Source organism: Buteo buteo, chromosome 14 (assembly GCF_964188355.1).
Source record: "Buteo buteo chromosome 14, bButBut1.hap1.1, whole genome shotgun sequence".
NCBI lineage: Eukaryota > Metazoa > Chordata > Aves > Accipitriformes > Accipitridae > Buteo > Buteo buteo.
In genome coordinates, this window is record NC_134184.1 from 31584688 (window position 1) to 31605942 (window position 21255).

Genomic DNA, 21255 nt, shown 5'->3' on the forward strand with positions numbered 1-21255 from the left:
ATTAAAACTTGTATTAAAATGTGGTAACATTGTAACTGCAGCCAAAGTGTCTGGAAAAAATTCAGTCAGTTACATTTTAAGCAAAAGCACAAACGCACATAAAGAAATAGCAGTGTTCAAAAACAGGCATTGTCTCATCACCAAAGAGGAGTTCCTTCTTCCTTACCATAATGTACACAGACACAAGTTTAAGAGGGACATCTCACTTTTCTTATTATTCACAACAGGAGGCCAAAATCAAGACCTCAGTAGTAAAGGAATAGACTCAAATTTCTGGCCACATATATACATGGCTTTACATGAGCAATAGAAATAACTGCCCCACTACCCATCAAGGACTTACAGGAAAATACTTAACTTGCAAAAATCTAAGCTTAATTTTCAGGGAATAAGACCAAGAAAGAACTCCTCCCTTTCTCTCTCTCCTGGGTTATGAGCCGGATTTAATAGCAGAAATAACACAGATTGCAGATGTCCACTCTTCGCTTTTTCTGGGTGTACTTGTTGTCAAAAGTAGCATATTAAAATACAATTTGTATTCAGACACAATAAAGCTTTTATCGTTCATTTCAAACAATGAAACTATACCACCGAAGAGAAACTGCAATTAAGGCCTATAAAGCATAGCGTGAGCTGAAGGAAAAATAGCACATTCAGGCTCAGAACATTCAGTTTCTCTTTCACAAGGATGGCTATGGGGCAGATACAAGCACTTTCAGTGAAAATTCTTTTCACATTTAGCAGAAGAACCATTGCAAAAAATTATAGGCTATTTCTTCCAAAAAATAGATTAAAAATGCCATAATTTTCTGTAGCTCTTCTGCGAGTATGCCAACTAACGTCTGACTGTAAGTATTACCTGTCCTTATCCACAATAACTGTTGTAGGGTAAGACTGGTTACTTTTATTCCCAGTGCCTAACTGGCCATATGAATTGGCTCCCCAGGCATAAATCTGACCTTCATCTGTTAGCACTAACGTATGCGCATAGCCACAGGCAACCTAAGGAATAATAAAAAGAAACTGTTACATAAAAATGAGATGTAAGTTCATACAGATAAGATACATGTTATGTTATACATTAATGATCCTATACTAACAAAAAAATTACAAAAATTACAAATACAGATAAGTTTATTAAAAAGGGAAGCAAAGTAGATGAGGTGACTTTGAGGGAAAAAAAGATGTATCAGTGAGGAACCCTTCCAGATAATCTCCAGACTAAAGCAAAATACCTAGAAATTGAGAAAGAAGGAAAGCTATATGACAAATATGAACACCATGCAGAAAAAAAAAACGCAGAAAAAGGCAGATCATCTGTCTTGGCTCACCTTGCAACATGGGCAACAGCTCTAATGTGAACAGCTTACCAGTGTAAAAACAGGCGAGGTCTCCCTCTCTGCTCCTCTCCTCCCTGACTGCCAGCCACGCAAAACTGTCCCCTCCCCGTGCAAGCTCTAGCGTTCACCAGACCCTCTGCTGAAATAACTTACATCACTGGAAGGAAACTCTCCACAGCTGGGCCCGAGGACCACCAGTGCTCACGCAAGGTAAGCAACAGCCAGCCAGGAAAGAGAGGGAAGAGATGAAACTCTCCATCTTGATGGCAGCACATAACTGCGTCTGCTCATACCCTCTTGTGGAAACCAACTCGGTCTTGCTGAGCTGCCTCCTCAGGTACTCCGCGTAAGGTTGTTTGAATATCCACTTTACAATCTATATATGCAGCACGTGCTGCACATACAGATACACAGTGGCAAAATTACCAGCAACAGCCTTGCTCTTCATGAGTTAATGTAACCTGTTATAGCTAGATGGCTATCAAGAACCAATTTATGTTGTTCAAAACTAGCTTACTTATCTTTATATAATCTGCAAAGCAGATATACCATAAATACATATAGTCCACTGACATCCGTGAAGCATGTGATGTGCTTTAAATGAAATAAATCCTGAAGTTATTTACTGATTGGAAGTCTACGACTTAGCATGAATCGATATCAAGCAAATGAAGTAAATGGAAATAGGAGCGCTCACACTTTCTAAACAGGAGAAAAAATACAGCAGAAAATAATATTCACTTTATTATGTTATTCTCCAACAGCAATTGTTACTAGCAAAGCTACTGTCTACATCCTAGGAACTGAATGTAAAACTATGTAATTAAATAAGTTTATTTTAAAAGATTTATAAAATCTGTAACTTCCCTGAGTGAATGTAATAAATGGGATCCAAAGTTCAAAACACTCTTGTAAATTTTCACTAGGTTACAAAACCAATGTTTTCTAGCAGAATGTGTCATTTTCCTGACAATAGCCTCTATCTTAGATAAATAATTAAAAAGCCTCAGTATCAGTTCTGCAGTTACTTTAAATATTTCTTATCAGTCAGAAGTTACCAGTCTGCTAATTATACTGATGGCAGCCCAGCTATCTGGTAAAGTGTAATAACCACCCAAGATCAAGACTAACCATGGAATCATATCAACTGTTGACCAAAAGCAGTTGGAGACAATTTGTTCAGACTCCAAACACCAGTTAGTCACTGTGGCTGGAGTGTGATTCTAAAAGTGATATTCAGTCCAGTCTGCCAGAAGGACAAAATGCTAAACTGCAGCATTTTCCCAGAAAAGACAACAAGGGTTAAGGAAGAATGGGGTAGCCTATGAAGACTTTCTTATTTACTAAAATAGCAGGAAATTTCTTTTTATTAAGTTTCACAGGAAAAAAAAAGACCAAACACTTCTAATGGACTAGTCCTCTTTAATAAAATCCTGACCTCGCTGAAGTCAATGGCAAAATTCCCACTGAACTCCACAGTTTCGCCCCTACTGGCAGAGCTCCAATTTAAGATACATGTTTTTATTCTGATAAATAGCACTTTAAACAAAGAGATAAAGGACTATCTCCTTTAAATGTAGGATATGCCTTATCATGTTTTCAGTTGTTCAAAAAGGGTTTGACATGGAGCATCACACACATACCCGCTGTACACGAATGCCTTGCAAAGCTGCTATTCGGCATGGTGTTGGCTGATTGCCGCTGCTGCCCAGTCCAAGCTGGCCATTACCATTGTAACCCCAGACATAGACCTTGAAAACAGAGACAGGGATTTTAACTGTTTGCTACTATCTACTTCTTTTGAAAGCAATGTAACTGCTTCAGAGTTACAATAACAATTTTCTTCAATATTTCCTGTCCCTGCAGCTTAGGATCTGTGCCTTATGTGTAGATACACACAAACACATACCTATATAAACCTACATGTATACATACACATATATACATACACACACAGACACGTATATGTTTTTCTGCACTGCAAATTTTGGATGCTGTTTCCGTTTAAAATACCAAATGCATGCTCATCTAAAATTCTAAACTTCCACATTCATGTTTCTCTTTAAGAGTTAGATTATGTAAGACTACAATATTTTAATATGAAGAGTACAAAATAAGTGATTCATATGGCTGTTTCCCAGCACAGAGCAAATTCAGCATGAATACTTCCCTTTTTCAAAGAGCTAATTTCTCATTCAAAAATCCTCTAACAAAAAAGAAAACATGCTAAAACAAGTATAAACTGGAAGCTATGCACAACAGTTTGAGTAGGCTGTTAACAGCTTTATGCTGAACATAAGAAAAAGGGAAAATACTGAGCTCTGGTAATTTCAGTGACATATGTTTTACTGCAAACAGTCAATAGTTACTTAGGTCTAAACTGAAATGCTTGGAGCGATGGAGCTAGTGAGGATGCAGGCTGCCCAAAATGTTCAAGCTCTATAAACTAAAACAACAAGAACACTACAATCTCTTTGTATCTTTGCAATGAGGATAAAAAAGCATGAGAGGGATTCAAGGGGTACTGCAGTAGAACAAATATATGCAATGTACTTTTATTTCCTCTGTTTTGTCTTGCCATAAAGTGTGCATATATGAGTACTGAAAATTAAAATAGCATTCACTGATTATTCTCACATTCTTGATGCTTAAGATTCTAGTATAGACAATAATTTATTTTTCTATGAATGCTAAAGACAGCAGTGGGATAATATATTAAGCAGCATTTTCATTTTTTCTAGAATATAATACCAGCTCTAAAAATCAGTAAATCAGTGACACAAACTTAGTTATTTTTACGTACGAGAAAATGAAGCTAGCATAAAATGCTAAGTACATATACAGATTCGATATGATTTAATCCCAAAATTTATAAAAATCTCCTGACCTTCACAATGCTATTTTTACTTCAGAACTGTATTCTTAAGTAAATTTGAAATTTGATACTTGAATTCCTTCAACACAAAGCCAACTTCAATAGTTGATACAAAGTAACAGCTGCTAAATTTTATGAGTAATCTCATAAACCAAAAAGCCATAAACCAAATGTTAGTGAACAATTTTCCCTGTTTCACTCTACCTCCTTTCTAAAGGAGAAACCATAATCAGCATGGATAGAAAGACATGCTTAAGTATGTCAGCACGTGCAGGATAATTTATGAGAAAGGTTTTTATAAGCAGGTAGATTTGAGGGAGTCTGGAAAGGCATACTTCTTTTCTGAGTAGTAGCTCATTACTGACAGGTTGAAAAATATCTACATCCCATGATATTACATAAAATAAAATTCAGTCAGAAAATTCACTTAAAATTTCTTACCTCTCCATTTTCCACCACAGCCATAGAGCACATCTGTCCACAAGCTATATTAACTACTATTTTATTTTGTAGGCAGCTGGTAACTCTTCGAGGAATTGGTTGATTAGCTGTTGAACCAGATCCAACTTGGCCTGAGTTATTATAACCCCACGTGTATACCTGTTGTAATAGAATTGTCATACTAGAAGGCTATATAACATACAGTTCAAAGTACATATTCAAGAGAGAAAAAAGATATATGCATAAAAAATTACATTTTTAGTTCAAGTCAATGTATTCTTTTAAAGATGTAGGAAGATACATAGCTTTACAATTTATATGTTTCTATCAAAAATATGCCACTCATAGTATTTATATATTCCATTCTTTTATGTTCCTCCAATCAAAGGTAAGAGGCAACATGACAGCTGCATTAATGCTGGAAGAATCCATTGCTAGTTTTCCAGAACCCATAGTAAAATGGCTAACTGGGTACAAATGGCACCTCAAAGTAAATGACAAAACTTTTTACTTTGGTGGATAGAACTGCTTACATGAACATGATTTATATTAATGTCAGCTTTAACACCATTAAGTATAGCATAGAAAGGAACGGGCTGCCCTCTGCAAAGAAATTCTAATTTGTTATTACAAGCAGATGTGGCACAAAAATCAATGTTCTGCATGCACCTCAAAGCAGCTAGACCCTAACATGTTTTCCATTTTTATCAAACATTTGTGTTGCATCAGCAAGAAGCAACGTCTAATGCTCTAGGTGCAGAATGTTTTCCTGTTTCTCATATACATGAATTTCATTAAGAGAAAAGAAAGATTTATTCCAGCTGTTCTCACCTCTCCATCAGATGTTAAGACCATAGAATGATGAGAGCCACAGGCAACTTCAATGACTTTCTTGTTCACCAAGTTAGTAGAGACTTGACAGGGAACGAAACCATGATTTGTTGTACCATTGCCCAACTGACTATAAGCATTATGACCCCATGTATACACTTCTCCTTCTGTAATAAAAATGTAAAAAGCTGCTTTAAAGTCTCTACTTTTCCAATGAGTGCACAACATAAAATTACAAAATGAAAAGTCAAATTCAATAACAATATACATATTTAAGTGTGTGTGTGTGTATATATATATATATATATATATATATGCCCTTTGGGGCTCTTAAGCCCATGGACATACCAATGTTACTTTTACATAGAGTTGACCACAAATCCAAAAGGATAGTATCACCATAATCTTAATAAAGGAATTCATATAGCTAAAAGAAAGGAGATAGTGCAATACAGACAAGAACAGGATCAAATGACAGTCAGGAATCCCCATTTGAATTTCTTTGCTACTGACAATCAGTCAAAATTTCTTGTCTATGCCCTGGCACTGCTTCCCACTTTGGAAAATTCAAGTAACAAGCTTTCATTCCTTTACAATATACATGAAAATACTTGTAAGAAAAACTTATTATTACTTATTAATAAACATACTATTATTTACTTATTATTAAAACATACTATTCATATCTTGTATTTTGAGAAACATGCTAGTAAAATTAAGAATACAAGAAATGTCTGCCTGGGTTAGACTGATGGTCCACCTAGTGCAAAATTCTGTCTCCAAGTGGCAATAGAAAAAAGCTGCTGTTTAAGAGAAACATGAGCCTGGTCACTTTTTGCTGTTCCCAAGCATTTACAATCACTAGGCTACAGGTATTATCAGGTACTTCAAATTCTTCTTAATGTACATATATTGGCCCGTTATCCATGAAGCTAACACCTTTTTGTACTCACTTTCATCTGTTTTAAATCAAGCGTCCTTTAGTTACGGTAGTGCAGGACTTGATGAATAGCTGTCCTACATTCACCTTTTCTATCATCATCATTATTTTCTAAACCTAAATTATGTCGTTATTGCAGGAGAGATAGGTTTGACATACAACTTCATCAGATTTCTAAAGAGATCACAAAACTTGCTATCCCTAAGAAGGGTTCCCTCAGAACTACAAAGGCAAAGCATGCTACACTAAACCAATAGTTCTCTACAATAACAGTTTAAATCTAATGACTTTATCCTGTCAAAAGCAAACAACCTTCTCTTCCTTCCACCAACATGAGAATACAAATTTCAGTAAAGAGGTGAAACAGCCACATAGAAACATACAACATAGACTGGAAATTACAGTAATTAACGCAAGAACTGCGAAATACTTAATGGCTGTCTGAAAGGTAGGTTAAAAGAGGCTGTGCTGAATGGAAGTTATTCATGTGAATGGAGTTATGAGTAAAAATCATCAAGGATCAGTTCTGGACCTGTTCTTTTGCAATACTTCAGTTCATCATCTGGGTAAGGAGTATGAGCGTGCCAGTGAGCTGTGCCAGCAACAAAGCTCAGAAGAATACAGATACATATATAAAAAGCATCCAGAATGGTCTACCCTGAAGACTGGAGGAAATGGTGGAAGGCAACTGAATATAAAGAATAGTTGCACCTTTACAACACAATTCCCCTCACCTACCTTTAGTGATCTAATCTAGACTACTCAAAAAGATTTCTTCTTATTAACAGAGACAAATGTTAATCATCAGTCAGGTTCTAACAGAACATCACTTGGGAACACAATATTAGTCGTTTGTCTTTGAGAATAATGTACTTCATTATGAACAGAAAGGCCGCTAGCATGATGTGGATAATAGAGTGTCAATGAGACAATGGAAAACAACAGGCTAAGAGGCAATATAACTGGACTTCAAAGCACATCCCAAAGTAGGTACAGGAGGGAAAAGATGCATTTTAGCTAAAGGACAATGTTGGCACAAGAACACATGGACGTAATGTAGCCACTAATGCAGTTCAAAAGCAATCAGAAGTTCCAAACTTAATTGCAAAGTAAAAAAAACTTCCAAAAGTAGTAACAAGATCAAAGCAGAGCTTGAAAAACTTTGAAAAGAACAAGCTACGGACAGAGCTAGCTGACATGTCATATTCACCAATGAAAATATGTTGGACTTGATAGCCTGGAATGTCTATCCCAATTCTCTCTTTTATGTTAGCAACACAGACCTTTCACATCTACTGGACTAATTAAAGTGGACTATCTGAAAAAGCAATATTCAGATCATACTTTACCTTCTGTAGCAAGAACAACATGAGGGCCACTTCCATAACTCAGACAGGCTATCTTTTTGCCACATAGAGAATCTAACCTCCTTGGTTCAATAGTGCTCTGCATGTCACCTGTTCCCAAACACCCACTGCAGTTCATGCCAAGCACAAAAACCTGTTATAAAAGAATCACAGAATCACAATTTAGAGTGGAATGGAGGACCTCCTCCAAAGGTCAACTAGTCCAGCCCCCTGCTCAACAAAGGTCTAAATAGATCAGTTGACTCAAGGCCATGTCCAGTTGGGTCTTGAACACCTCCAAGGAAAAGATTTCACAACCCCTCCAGAATTTAACCACTCTCATGGTAATTTTTTTTCCCCTAATACTGAATCAGAATTTTCCATCTTTCAGCTTGTGTCCACTGCCTCACAACCTGTCACTATGCACCTTCAAGAAATGTCTAACTCCATCTTCTCTTTATCTTCTGATTGTGGTAGGAAGCCATGAATTTGAATTGAAAATGGTTTAGTAGCAATCAAAATGATCAGACACTTTTGCATACAACTTTTTCTAGGTATACTATCATAGTACTGGCTTTCAGAATAACTTGATACATGAATGACTAAATATGTCATGTTCACATACACTCTTGGACAATTACCTCATCATTTTCAGTTGCATACAAGACTTCATTACCAGCACTGCCAAATACACAGGCTTGACGAATTAACTTGAGCTCTTCTTGGGAACAGAGAGAAAAAATTGGCCATTTCCCAACATCCAGCATCTTCAGGGCTGACAATAAGGTTGCCTCCAAGACCTGGTATTATAAAAAATGATATTAAATACCTAGACAGAGAGAAATGTGCACCTTTGCACAGTATAAAGGAAAAATTTAGAGAAATACCACTATCTCCTTTTTCAACCACAAAGCAGTATTTTAATTCTAGAACAATAATTGGAGGGAAGCCATTAAAATAAACAAATAAAATATATCGTGATCCAGAAAGAAAGGATCTATATGCATTGAGAAAAGTACCATATAAGAAGTTAAATGGTGAGGTCGTATTTTCACTATATCCATACAACATAACTGCTAGCTTATAGAATTCAATGTATAGGATTCTAATATAAAACAAAGTATACATTCAAAACTTGAAAATAATTTGTGTCTTTTCCTCTGGTACTAAAATTACTGTTAAAAGAAGAAACCATAAAAAAATCTGCCCAAGAATATATTTATCTTTGAAAAATATACACATTTGTTTTCATGCATTGAAAATGGAAACTTGAGAAACTTTTTCCTTTCTCCTTTACTTCCGAAATTTACATCTGTGTTTCAACAATTACTGAATCTTTGGGAACTTTCTAAGAATATCTGCATTTTATGTAACTAGACATGTAATAAAAGAAAAAAGATAATTGAACATTTTCTAGCTTATCCAAGGACAAATAACAAGTTTATAGTTAATGGAAAAGAGTAACAACAGGTCTCTCCAGACATTAAAACTAGTCAAGCCAATGTCCAAATCTCATGCAACATTTCTACTGCTTAAGTATAGCATAAATCAAAAGTGTTGCAGTATCAAAATTTAATAGCAAATTTTGCATGGGGCATGCATCAAATTTGCTTTACTGAAAGTAAAGCAGGCTTTGGACATGAAAGAAAAGCCGCATTACTTGCCAGATCAGAAGGTAAGTAAGAACAGATTTTGCCTATCACAGGCATTACGTAGTTCACCACATAACAGTTTATTTCTAGCAAGTAGCAGACTTACAAAGTGATCTGTCACAGAACATAATTTTTTCTACCTCTAACTGGAAAAAAGTTGTGAATAAATTCTAGTTTGGAGTCTGAACCACCTTATGTCATTTGTAAGGATATTGCTTTTTTGATTAGTATCACTTACTATGAAAAAATGTACACAGAAACATAGATAATATTTGAAACTACAGAAATAAACCCTAAATTAATCCTGAACTAAAATCTTTAAGCAAATAGCAGTTAATTACACATTTCTCTATAATATACTTCTGAGGAAGGCAAAGGAGGGTTGGTCATCTTCACTAAAGAAAAGTTGCAGTTTTGATCACACCAGTCCTTTCCCCATGTCCTCACACGAGTAACTGACCAATTTCAGCCAAATTTGCAAGTGAAAGGAAAGTAAGATTCCACTGACACAATCCATTTGGCAGTAGGCAGCTGGACAATCAGACATATATGTTATGAAATAAGCCAGCAAGCAAGTAGGTCCTAGCAAATGCTTTCCTCCATGACACACAGCTGGGTTATAAGAGACAAAGGACATAAATCCATACGGAATCAGGCTTCATTAATCTGCTGTTTGCAGAAGAATTTGTTTTACGTCAAGAGGTTAGCATTAATTCCATGAAGGATTTGAGGCACTTTTAAAATATAATAATGAATACTGAAAGCATCACAGGCTACTCCTTCCAATCACATCAAGAAAACTGCATCCCACTTTTGCTCAAGACTGATGAAGCCTGAGGTTCAAAAGAACAGTCAGGGTGTCTTTCAATTGTACAGATTCCCTTACTGGAATAACATATTGGGTTTTTTTATAATGTGAGCTCTAAATTTCAAGTGCACAGTGGGTCAGAACCCATTCATCTTAAATATAATTTTTTTTTTTTCTGTAACCTTCTACAAAGCACTCATGTTCTACCATCATAATTAACAGGTTAAAAACCCCCAAACTGTAGCATTTCTTAACGCTAAAATAATACACTGAAGGAAAAAATCCAAACTACAATTATAAAAAGCACCAAAGGAAACACTTATGATACTGATTTTTTTTTAACAAAAGAAATAACGAACTTTATCAGACTAAAAAATATCCACAATCTAAATCTTGTCTCTGGAATTATTGGTTACATTCAACTCAGTAAGAGATACTCTCTCACCTTTCAAGATTTTCTCTCCTACCACACTTCATTATATTTTGTCCCAAAAATATGAAAAACAGCTTGAACTATCAGCCTGCCGATATTTATGTCCCATAAGCGGTCAGTTCCCTCATTATATTGCACAAAGTCATGAAAGACCGAGACCAGAATTTGAGATTTCATATGGTCCAGCTACCTATCCCAAAGGTGTATCAGTCATACCTCAACAACTCCTAGAACTTCTACACTTCATTTGACCTCAGCAATCAGTTTGAAAGCTGGTTATTCAGTTTTGTTTGTCATACAGCACCTTAAAAAACATCATCATTAAGCTCAAAATCTGAATGATTTTTCATTAAGTTTTTCATGCAGAGGGTTCAAAGAAAATAAAAGAGGAAAATGGGAGGAAGTTTTTGCTTCAAATTATGCTACAAAAGTTACTTCTAACAAGTTTATGTTGTTGAAACATTAGGCTGGAACATGTAACTTTAGAACTTAATATTAAATTAAATCACCCTTGTAAGCCAAAGGAGCAATTCGACCTAATTAAAATGAATATATTGTTCTTCTAATATCTTGTGGATCACATAACGAACATTTCTTTTGCTCATATCATTTTTCTACCTATAGCTTTGGTTTTCTGTTTATCTTGAAAGCTACTAGTGTGTACTAAGCTACCGCTAAATAGAACCAAGCTTCTTCCTTTTAAGTAGAGCAGTACAGAATTCTCAATACAAATTCACACTCTGACCTTGACACGGACTCCTTGAGAAGGAGGAGAGTCATCGTCCATATGGATTTGTCCTTGTGTCCCCCTGCAAAGAGAGAACTGTGGTTAAAATCACCATACCATATTGCTACAACAATACTTTATGGAACTGTACATGCTTAATATTAAGCCAGAACTATTTGCTTCTGTGGGGTGATAAAACAAGAAACACAAAGCTCAGTCAATTTTGGTTTTATATTCAACTGTACTGTGATCAGTTAGACAGACTCTGCTCTTCTGTATTCTTACCTAAAATAATAATTCTTGGACAAAACTACTTTTTTTTTTTTAAAGTAGTAAAATTAATCAGACTGTGATTGAAAAGGAAGAAGTTTTATCAAACACAATATTCCAATGTCTTTTTATCGCAGTAAAAATAAATTTAGAACCTTGCTGACATAATTTTTCAAGACATTTCTTTCAGCAAAGAAAAAGGACACTGGTGGGAGCTTTCCATTTCTGGCTTAAGCTTTCAAATGTTCTTATTCCAGTTCCATTCTGAAAACCAACGTTAGAAAAACATCCGGGTCTTTTCAGGTTTACTGAGAATTGTTAAAATATTCACTCTGTTTCAGAAAATATTGCCAAACCTGTAAATTACTTGTGTAATTTCTATGACGTGCATTATCAATAGAAACAGATTTTCAGATCGGATGTTTCTTCTCAAATAAACGCGCACAACTTTAATATCCTTAAATTATTTCCTAACACAAAGCCATGCAACTCCATTTTCAGTAATACTGCAAAAATGAGTAAGCAGCTCTGAAGCTGTGCAAGCTTCTTTTACTCAACAAGTGAGGAAGTTGCACACATCATTTTCTTTGAGGTACATTGGTTCAGCCAAGGCTAAAAATCTGTTTACTTATCATTTAAAATTAAATGTCTGTAAAATTCTCACTACAGGCCAAATAACATCCAACAAACAAGAAGCTACCATTTTACTTAGCTACTTTTCAGAGGAATACCACACTAAAAGAAGTATCAAATGTAGCTTTATAAAACTACCTAACTTGCTACTAAACAAGCCTCTTACATAAGACTTCATGCCATAAGACCTAGGCCAAGGACACAGAATATATGAAATTCATTATTTAAATATTATAAATGTTAATGATTTAACAAATATAATTTAATTTACTGAATAAACAAAAATTATTTTTATTTACTTAAAACGAATAAAAAAACTGAACTGCTGCAGCTCAACTATACTGAACATGCACACTGTTAAGCTTATGCTTTAACAAAACCCACAAATCTACATACACACAGTGTATTTTATACACTGAAGTTTGAGACATTAAATTATAAATTCAGCTCATGTGTGAAAGTCTAGCTACTCTTTTGTCCATGTTGACTTTGATCTTAAGGCTCAAACACACAACCAAACTGAAACAACTTGAAGCTAAGTTATATTCCCTTTCAACTAAGAAAGACTAAAAGGCTGATTCAGTTGCCCACACATTAGCACCTACTGCTATTTGAGGTGACCTTGGGGATCCCTGACACCAAACGGTGCTGTCAGATGTAATACAGGACCTTTAGGGTATCCATGCCATGCTGGAGCAACAGCTAAGAACTAAATGGCACTAGACAGTTATGCATGAGCAACTCAACAGAGCTCTGAACAAGCAGGCATAGCCATTCACCCTGCTTTACAACTTAATGGATACAGGGTAACTTGTTAAGCTCTTGCTGTTAAGCAATTTGTTATTTTCTTCAACATACTTGTTCAAACAACAAGAAGGCAACCAGTTAATTGTGTGTACATTACCTCTATTTAAAATAGAAACAACTCACCTAATTAAGGCTTTTGGCATGACCACAGCCTGAGCAGGACTGTATTACTGAACTGCAGTTCTGAGACATTTTATTTCAAGTATGTGAGTAGTCCTACTGTGAAACTGATTATCAAGGCTATCCAATGTTTTGCAGCACCAATTTCCAGTACTCCTTAGCAATGCTGATATATGTTACCCACTTCTTGGCCATCCTTAGCCTACACTCAGCCCGCAGGGCTGACATATCCCCCAAGAGAGTAACTATTAACTATGAATTTTCTAATTGAAATAAATATAGAATTCTGTATTTCCTTCCCCAGGCCATTCAATACATAACAGATACCCATGATTCTTCAAATTCTAATACTTCAAATCAATTGCTTCTGTTTAGACCAAAGCATAGTTTGACTTTAAAAGCAGTTTATTTGTTAGTATAAAGGAAGATACGTTAGGATCTAACCATCTCAGTTACCTCACAAAAGGTTCTCCAGCCCACTGCTTTTTGGAGTCCCACAAACATGCTAACAGTTTTGCCCTAACTTTTCAAGAACAAAGATCACTTACATGTCCTCACAACTCAAAAGTTGTAACATGTTTTAGCTTATATATAACTAAGAGAAAATGACCCTGCAACTCCATTCTTCAAGCTGTTCCGCAAAAATATACACCTATTTCTGAGCAGCCTTATAAGAGTATATGGGATGGCTCAAATTACACCAGTTTATTCCCTTATTCAAATTCATGTATTCTAATGAAAGTACATACTGATTGCCACATGTCTGCACCTGCAAAGGTGTTCTTTCTAAAAACCTGTAATTGATTTAAGAGTACATATTCACCCTGGGATGCTGAAAATAAAGACAGACAAAAAAATATTATTAAGCCTGTCTAAGAATCATTCCCTTTAAAATACTAGTGATGATTCACATTTGCCTGCTCCTAGGAATTTTTCCTTGAGAAAAATAACCATTGTATACACAGAGTGATGCAAAGGAAAAAAACAGTATTTTCATCAAAAATTAAAAAATAAAACCCTGTATATTTGAGTACTTCAGGTACAGAAGAAAAAGGTACCCTAGTTATTTCAGACAAATTATTGGGGTTACTCATCTACTAAATCTTATCATACACGTATAATTGCTAAGAAACCTTACTACATTTTTTTTGAAAAATGCAATACTTACCTTAGAAAGTAAAAGGTAAGCAAGAAATATTTCTCATGTATTAAAACTTTATATACATTTTCACTAGCTGTGTTTCCAAAAATAGTTCTAAAGTGCAGATGTAACAGAGAAAACTTTACTGTTGTAAACATCCATTTCTTGAGGAAGTGTACAGCATTTTAATACAAAAATATTTATATTAAACTTTCACAAATCTCTTATCTGGAATCCAAGTATAATTAAGAATCAGGACAGCATACTCTGACATTCTGAGTTCAGGTCTTGGGATTTGAAAGTTCTGACCCCGGTTTCAGTCCAACCATGATAGGTCTTTGGATAAGGCACATAGGCTTCTGCAGTACAGATAAGATTGAGTTAAGAAACACAAATACCAGTTCTAATAGCCAAGTTCTATTAGAAGTCTAAGATCATTTAATCCAAAATATTTGAACAGGTTCACTGACTCATTTGAACATAAACATTCTTGTAGATTCTCTCTCTAGGGACTTGGCAAGCAAACAAAAATTTTCAGAACTCCACTTAGTATTTCCTCCCACTTAATTTAAGCACTTATGAATCTCATCTGCTGAATCGAAGGTCTGTCTGGAGCTTCTTCCCCAAGGACTCTAACCACAGGCTTAGGAAAGATTAGGAGGAAAAAGTCACAGAAAAAAGAGACTTGCTGACACCTTTAGGAAAGGAACCTAACCTTCTCTGACATTCTTGATTTCTCAGCAGTTTCCTACTGGAGCAGTCATGAAATGATGCTAACTTGTCCAAGCAATCTTGCAGGAGAGGACTGACCAGTAATATTGTCAACAGTTACTCCTATTGAACAGGTCACATACCCCTTATAGGAAGACTATTTTCAAAATTATCTTCCTTCTTCATATACAGTGAAATGTCACTACTCTGTTCAGTGCTGACAAAAGGCAGAACTCAGCTTGTCATTCATTCTTTTATTGATGCAGCATTTTCCACTACCAAGAAATTGCAGACCTTGAGAAACAGTAAGTAGTTGTTTGAAAAACTGCTAACTCCAACTAAAGTATAGTCATCTCTCCTTCCCTTCTTGCTTCTTGACACCAGTCTGTGACTTCTCAGCTCCTGATGCAAGCTCCACTGGCTGCCTACTAATTGCAAGAGCAAACCTACATGCCGTTTAGAGGCAAGATCCAAGAAACTCTGAAAGACTGGAGTATTTACAGCCTGAAAGACTGACATCCTTGACCTTGCAAGGTAGGTAACTGCTACAGAAATTTCTAATTGAAATTATCTGAGATAAGACAGCTTTATTGTCTCAATCTCCAGAGATAAAACTCTAGCCAAAAACATCTTGTCAGACGCCACCTCTCTTTTGGCATGACATCTAGTTCTACCTGTTGGCTCCAGGGATGGGCTTCCAGCATGACCCCAATGAAGTTTTCAGAGGTTCATCTACATGTAGTATGCTGCATTACAGCTAGATGCTTGAAGCCTATTCACAAAGACCTTTTTTTCAGTAACATCATCACCCCAAAAAGAAACTGGTTTCCAAGAACAAAAGCAGTGAAGAATAAGATGCAAACAACACACAAAAGAAAACATGAGCACACAAAAAGCAAGGAAGATAGTGGGAACACTGTTCTGCTACCCGTGCTTAGCACCATCCTTCAATACAGGTTCAATACCGCTGCGATAAAGAGCAAATACATTAGAGAAAAATGTTTTGAAAGAAGTGAGAAGACAGGAAAGAAAACAGAGGGCGTGATTTCTCAACTCTTCAATGGTTTAAAAATAAGTGTTAGGGTCTGGTGCGAAATTTCTGCCCCAAGTGACAAAATTGCTTTGAAAAAATCATATGTAGATTCCTGGGACACCTTCCCTCACATCCAGAAAACCCCACCGTGGGCTTTTGGGCTAGCAAGATGATTCAATTAATTTGATTTTTATAAAATCACCTAGCACTTTTAAAAGTCCTATTATGATGGTAAGACACACTGCTCATATTAAGTTTATTTCTCCCATTCCTATTCCAATTACTTTTCTTCCCCTTAGAACTGCTGTCTATCATCATCATTGATGTAGAATGGTGTATTGTTTACCAGCGAGCAACAAGAGTGGAACTGACTGAAAAAATGCATCATGACCCACCAGAGGGAAAATGTTTATAGCAGAAGAAAAAAAATAATCTCAAATTCTTTTCTCATTCCACAACCCTCACAGTCACCCTGAAAAAATAATGTCAAAGCTTCAGCTATCCATCTATGTGACTGAAAAAAATGAAGATTTGAATAAAGCGACTAACAACTAATAAGAAAGAGGAACTATGTAACAAACTAATGAAAGCCAGAAATACAAAGACTAGAAAATAGTAATGAAGTTTATACTAAAATTATGCCTCTAATAGACTTACTGAAACATCAAGGTCAGCAGCTAAATAAGCCTGATAAGAAGGTGTCAATCAAAAAAATATTTTCACTTAAAAACATTTACATTTCTTTCTACAAGTGCTAAAATACCTTTTGAAGGCAATCAAGTGTTTCAGATCATGGAAACAATGCAAGAACTACCTTCAATGCTGAAGAGCATTATAGGAGGATGCTGGATTCATTTTCACATAATTAGTGGCTTACTTCTGCAGTAAAAGAAAAAGAATATAGTAAGCATTATCTCCAGACCTTGAAGTGTATTAAAATAATCAAACATTTTGTTAGACAGTCTCTTGGGAACAGGATGTCATTCCTGTAACAAAATCTAATCTAATGTAGCTTAACATAGTGGCTACTACATAGTAGAACATTTGTTTGCATTTTTTAATGTGGCTGATCCAAGATTTTCAGAAAATTAACTTGGAAAGTTCTTTTTCTTTGCTGAATTGTTAGCCAAACTCTAAACACACTTCAGTTCCTGTAATCTGTACATACACACAAACGTAATAAAATACAATTGATGCAATTGCTAGCTCTTGCCTATTTTAAATGCTACATAAAATTTAATTTACCATATAATTGATTTGGTAGAATTGAAACTTATACTCATTCTTCATTCTGACCTTCCAACATGAGAGTTCAAGGAACCAGCTTTAGGGAAACAAAAGTATTCCAAAGATTGGGTTTCAAAATAACTTTATTAAAAATATTAACCATGTAACAGAGCAAAATAATTCAAAATAATGCAATGAATACTTGAAAGAAACACCTATTATATTTTCATAAACTTACAGAATCTTAGTATAGAAAATATTAAAGCTTTAAGGATTTAAGAAACACTAACAGGTCATCAAGTTGATCAGGATAAACCAGGTACAAGCTTCAGATGTTAGGTGGCATTGCACCTGCATGTGGGAGCCTGACTGGACATCAGTTCAATGCCACAAGAACAGCATGCCTGGGAAAAACCCTTCTGTTATTATGTAATCATAAATACTATATTGCATTAACAGAAAAGCAGCACACAAATACACGCATTTTGTAACGTCCCCTCTATGTAGATCTGGCCTAGCCTGATTTGGTAGCAGTCTGCAGTTACCTGATCCAGCCAAAGGTTGAGTCATATATCAGGTCTAGCTGTTGGATCTTTGATCTCAGTCTGCTCTAGCTGTTAAAGAATAAATATCCACAGCTTCTACAGTTCTAATCTTTAATCACATCCTTAGATGTCCAAGGAAGGTCATTCTAGCCCCCTTTAGACTAAAAGCTTTAATTTATAAAACCTATCTTCCAAAACATTCTAAGCCCTAACAAACACCCTAAACATAAGCATTACTAAACCACACCTGGCTTTCTTTTCTACGTTCCTTGCTTACTTCAGTTTAGCACAGTCTTTCTGAACATCAGAGCCCTGGTCCATGATAAGGGCTCCTGTGTACAGCTAAGAGGGCTACACATTGGGTCACCAAGAGAAGAGTTTTTTGAAGATGATGTCTAGCATGGTTCCAGCACAAATCCGTCTGTAGCTACGCTTCCCTGTAACATTGTGCACTTGCCAGAGCACTTCCCATGAGTCCAGCATGCAACGCCTGGGTGGCTGGGAGGATGGTGCAATCTTTCCCTGACACAAAAGTCAGAAATTGCCTAGGTATATACATCAAACACATATATATATAAATGCATACCTCAAAAAAATTAAATATATACACATACACACATATAACAGGTATTATATACCTGGAGCTGAGAATTCTGATAGTTTAAACTTTTATAGTAATAGCTCTCTGCATAAAAAGATACCATATGTTACAGAAGAGAGAGATACAATAGTAAGTAGAATGTGTATATGAAAGAAAAGTTAGCCCACTTCCTCTGCAAGTAAGTGGCTGTGTAACTGTCCATTTGAGTATTTCTTTCACAGTCTTCTGATACTGGAACTGACCAACAAACATCAAGTGGCAAGAGCATTGGATTAGACATAACACATAGAGGTTTCCCAACTCTTAAAAAATAATTAAGAGACAAATTGTTATTCGTTGTGGTATAAGTTTAAGCATCTACTATTAAATCTACTCACTGCAGTAGCCTCTTCCAAACTGCAACAGATCATATGCGTCATGATGCCAAGGGTTTTTTTTAACCTCAACTTTATCACTCAATGGTCTTACTTCTATTCTTGTTTTTACTTAGATGATTAAAGAAGCTCTAAAAAACAATTGCCTATAACTAACTCAGAATGACTTCTGCCAATTCTCACTTTAGAACTGTACTTTCCCTCTTATATTTTTCTTGGCTTAGCCATCCTTTTTCTAGTGTTTATTCCTAAAATTCTTTTTGAGATGGACAAAAGTTCTTTTCAATAGACCTCTACTCATTTTTTGGATATAAATTCCAAATAGAGTCTACCTTTGGCATAAAACAGCTTCATACCTTCTTTACTTCTGGGCCCCTCAGGACTCCAGTACAACTAACATCGCTAATTAATCCTCTTGATTTTTCAAAGTTTGCCCTTCTGAAATTGAGAATTTCAAACCTGTCTCTGTTTAGTCCTCTGTTTTATTTCTACTTATTTAATCTAATTAAAAATGGGATCCAAGATCACAAGCTGACTAATAAACCAGCTCTTCTCAGAATTTTTCACACTACTTACTGGGAGCAAGTCTAAAGCAACTCAGTGCTTATTTGGTAAGCTTACAGCAGTTGTATGTAAGAACAACTGGATTGCTCTATGTCCTTCCCAAATGATGCTGTTATCTGTATCTAAGAAAGAAATCCACCTGCGACATAATTCCTGATAGTATCTCTCAGTAAGCAATAACCTTATCCAAACCCATTCTTGTGGTCTGTGGCAGACACCATCAAAAGCTCTTATAATTTTCTTTTCTCAAAGCAATGATACGCTTGACTTTTTTTTTTTTTTCCCACACAATCTCTTCCTGTTACTTTACAGCCCATCACATCGTTCACATCCCGTGTCATTCTGTGACATTTATGTCTCCTATCTGGACAGTCTGAGCTCTCCTGCCCCACATCCAGCAGGATCATTATTTCTCCACGTTTCCCTTACCCCACGTCTGCTTTCACATCCTTCAACATTAGTTCAGCCCAAACGGTTTCTGGTGGTGCGCAAACACAACTGTCCACAGACCTTATTCAGGTCATAACCTGGAGTGAAAACTCCTTGCTAACCGTGCCCTCTCTTTTCATCCACCAATATTAGAAATTTCACCTCAGCACACAAGGAAACACAACGCAGTCCTTCCACACATAACAACCCTCGGTTTCCCAAATATTCCTTCTCTGCCTTAAGCCCACAACTGGCCCTCAAGCTCAGCTTGTCTAACGCACCACAAGCTTCGCACCTCCCCTGCCCAAAGCCCTCCAACGCTACACACATTTAACTCCCGAGAAAAGTTGCAACCTACCCCCTCCGTTACCGACCATTTATAAACCAAGCGCCTGGCAAACGCGACGCCACACCAGCACACGCAGAACAGGCCACAGCACCCTTCCCTCCCTTCCCCAGCCCTCCCTCCCCACCTACGGCCTCCAGGTGGGATGGCTAAACGGCAGCACCGGGGTCAAGAAAAAACCCCCTTGCCCCCCTTCCCACACACAGGCGGCCTTCCAGCTGGGGGAGACCGGGGCCCTTCCACCCCCCATTCGCCTGCCGGCGGCCCGCCTCGCCTCACCCCACCACACGGCCAACGCCGGCTGGGCGGGAAGCGCTCTGCCCGCCCGTCCCCTCACCCCCCACCAGCGGCTGAACGTGAGGCGGGACGGGGCGGGAGCGTCCGCCAGCGCCCAGCCTAAACGCTCTCCCCCGCTACGACCTCAGCGGGGAGGCGGGAAAAGGCTCCACGCCCGAGGGAAGCGGGGCGGGTGGCGGTAGCGGAGAACCCCTTCCTCCGTCGCTTACCTTCCCCGCAAGCGGCGGCGGCTCCTCCTCCTCCTCCCTCCGATGAGACGAGGGAAGATGCCGCCGCGCTCAGGCGCCTCCTCAGCGGCGGAGGGAGGGAGGGAAGCCGGGGAGGAGGAGGAGGAGGGAAGAGGGTTAGCACCTCCCAGGGATCCACCTACCGCCGCGGCCTCTGTCCTCTCGGCCCCGCTGTGGAGAAGGCAGCCCCGCGGGGGTTGGCTCTAACCGCAGGGTTGCTTGTTGTTTTGTTTTTGTTTTTGTTTTTTTTTTTACCAGAGATTGCTTCTCTCCTGCCGCGCTGAGGCGAAGAGAAAAACCCTCCTGGATCTTCTCTGCCAAGGACCGTCTCTGTGGATGACATGGCTGCCCCGGGAAGGCTTAGATGCTCAGGGCGAGCGCGGCATTGAGGGAGAGAACGCCGCTTTCTGCCAAGCCTCAAAATGCTGCCTGGGCCTAAACACATGTGAAGACAACACATAGTCAGAGGCACATGGTCAAAGGTGACTGTTAAGGGAATCTCAAAGGTGACTGTTAAGGGAATCTCAGATATCGCTA

General features: G+C 37.3%; 1 protein-coding gene across 7 annotated transcripts in view; it reads right to left on the reverse strand.

Moving 5' to 3' along the window:
• The window catches only part of RCBTB2 (RCC1 and BTB domain containing protein 2), a 36958-nt gene extending 15940 nt beyond the window's left edge, over positions 1–21018 (reverse strand). Inside the window, exons 1-10 of one of the 7 annotated variants that reach the window (XM_075046220.1) lie at positions 20701–21018; positions 16923–16987; positions 14631–14723; positions 11412–11475; positions 8415–8573; positions 7777–7927; positions 5488–5654; positions 4657–4815; positions 2984–3091; positions 860–1002 (exon numbers count right to left, since the gene is read on the reverse strand). In XM_075046220.1, coding sequence (XP_074902321.1) covers positions 860–1002; positions 2984–3091; positions 4657–4815; positions 5488–5654; positions 7777–7927; positions 8415–8573; positions 11412–11475; positions 14631–14638 — 959 coding nt within the window. In that variant the 5' untranslated portion in view covers positions 14639–14723; positions 16923–16987; positions 20701–21018. Of the gene's footprint in view, positions 1–859; positions 1003–2983; positions 3092–4656; positions 4816–5487; positions 5655–7776; positions 7928–8414; positions 8574–11411; positions 11476–14630; positions 14724–16871; positions 16988–17353; positions 18460–20700 lie in introns of those variants that run through there. The other 6 variants (XM_075046221.1, XM_075046223.1, XM_075046225.1 and 3 more) reach the window with 6 other exon arrangements.
• Between the last annotated feature and the right edge of the window lie 237 nt (positions 21019–21255).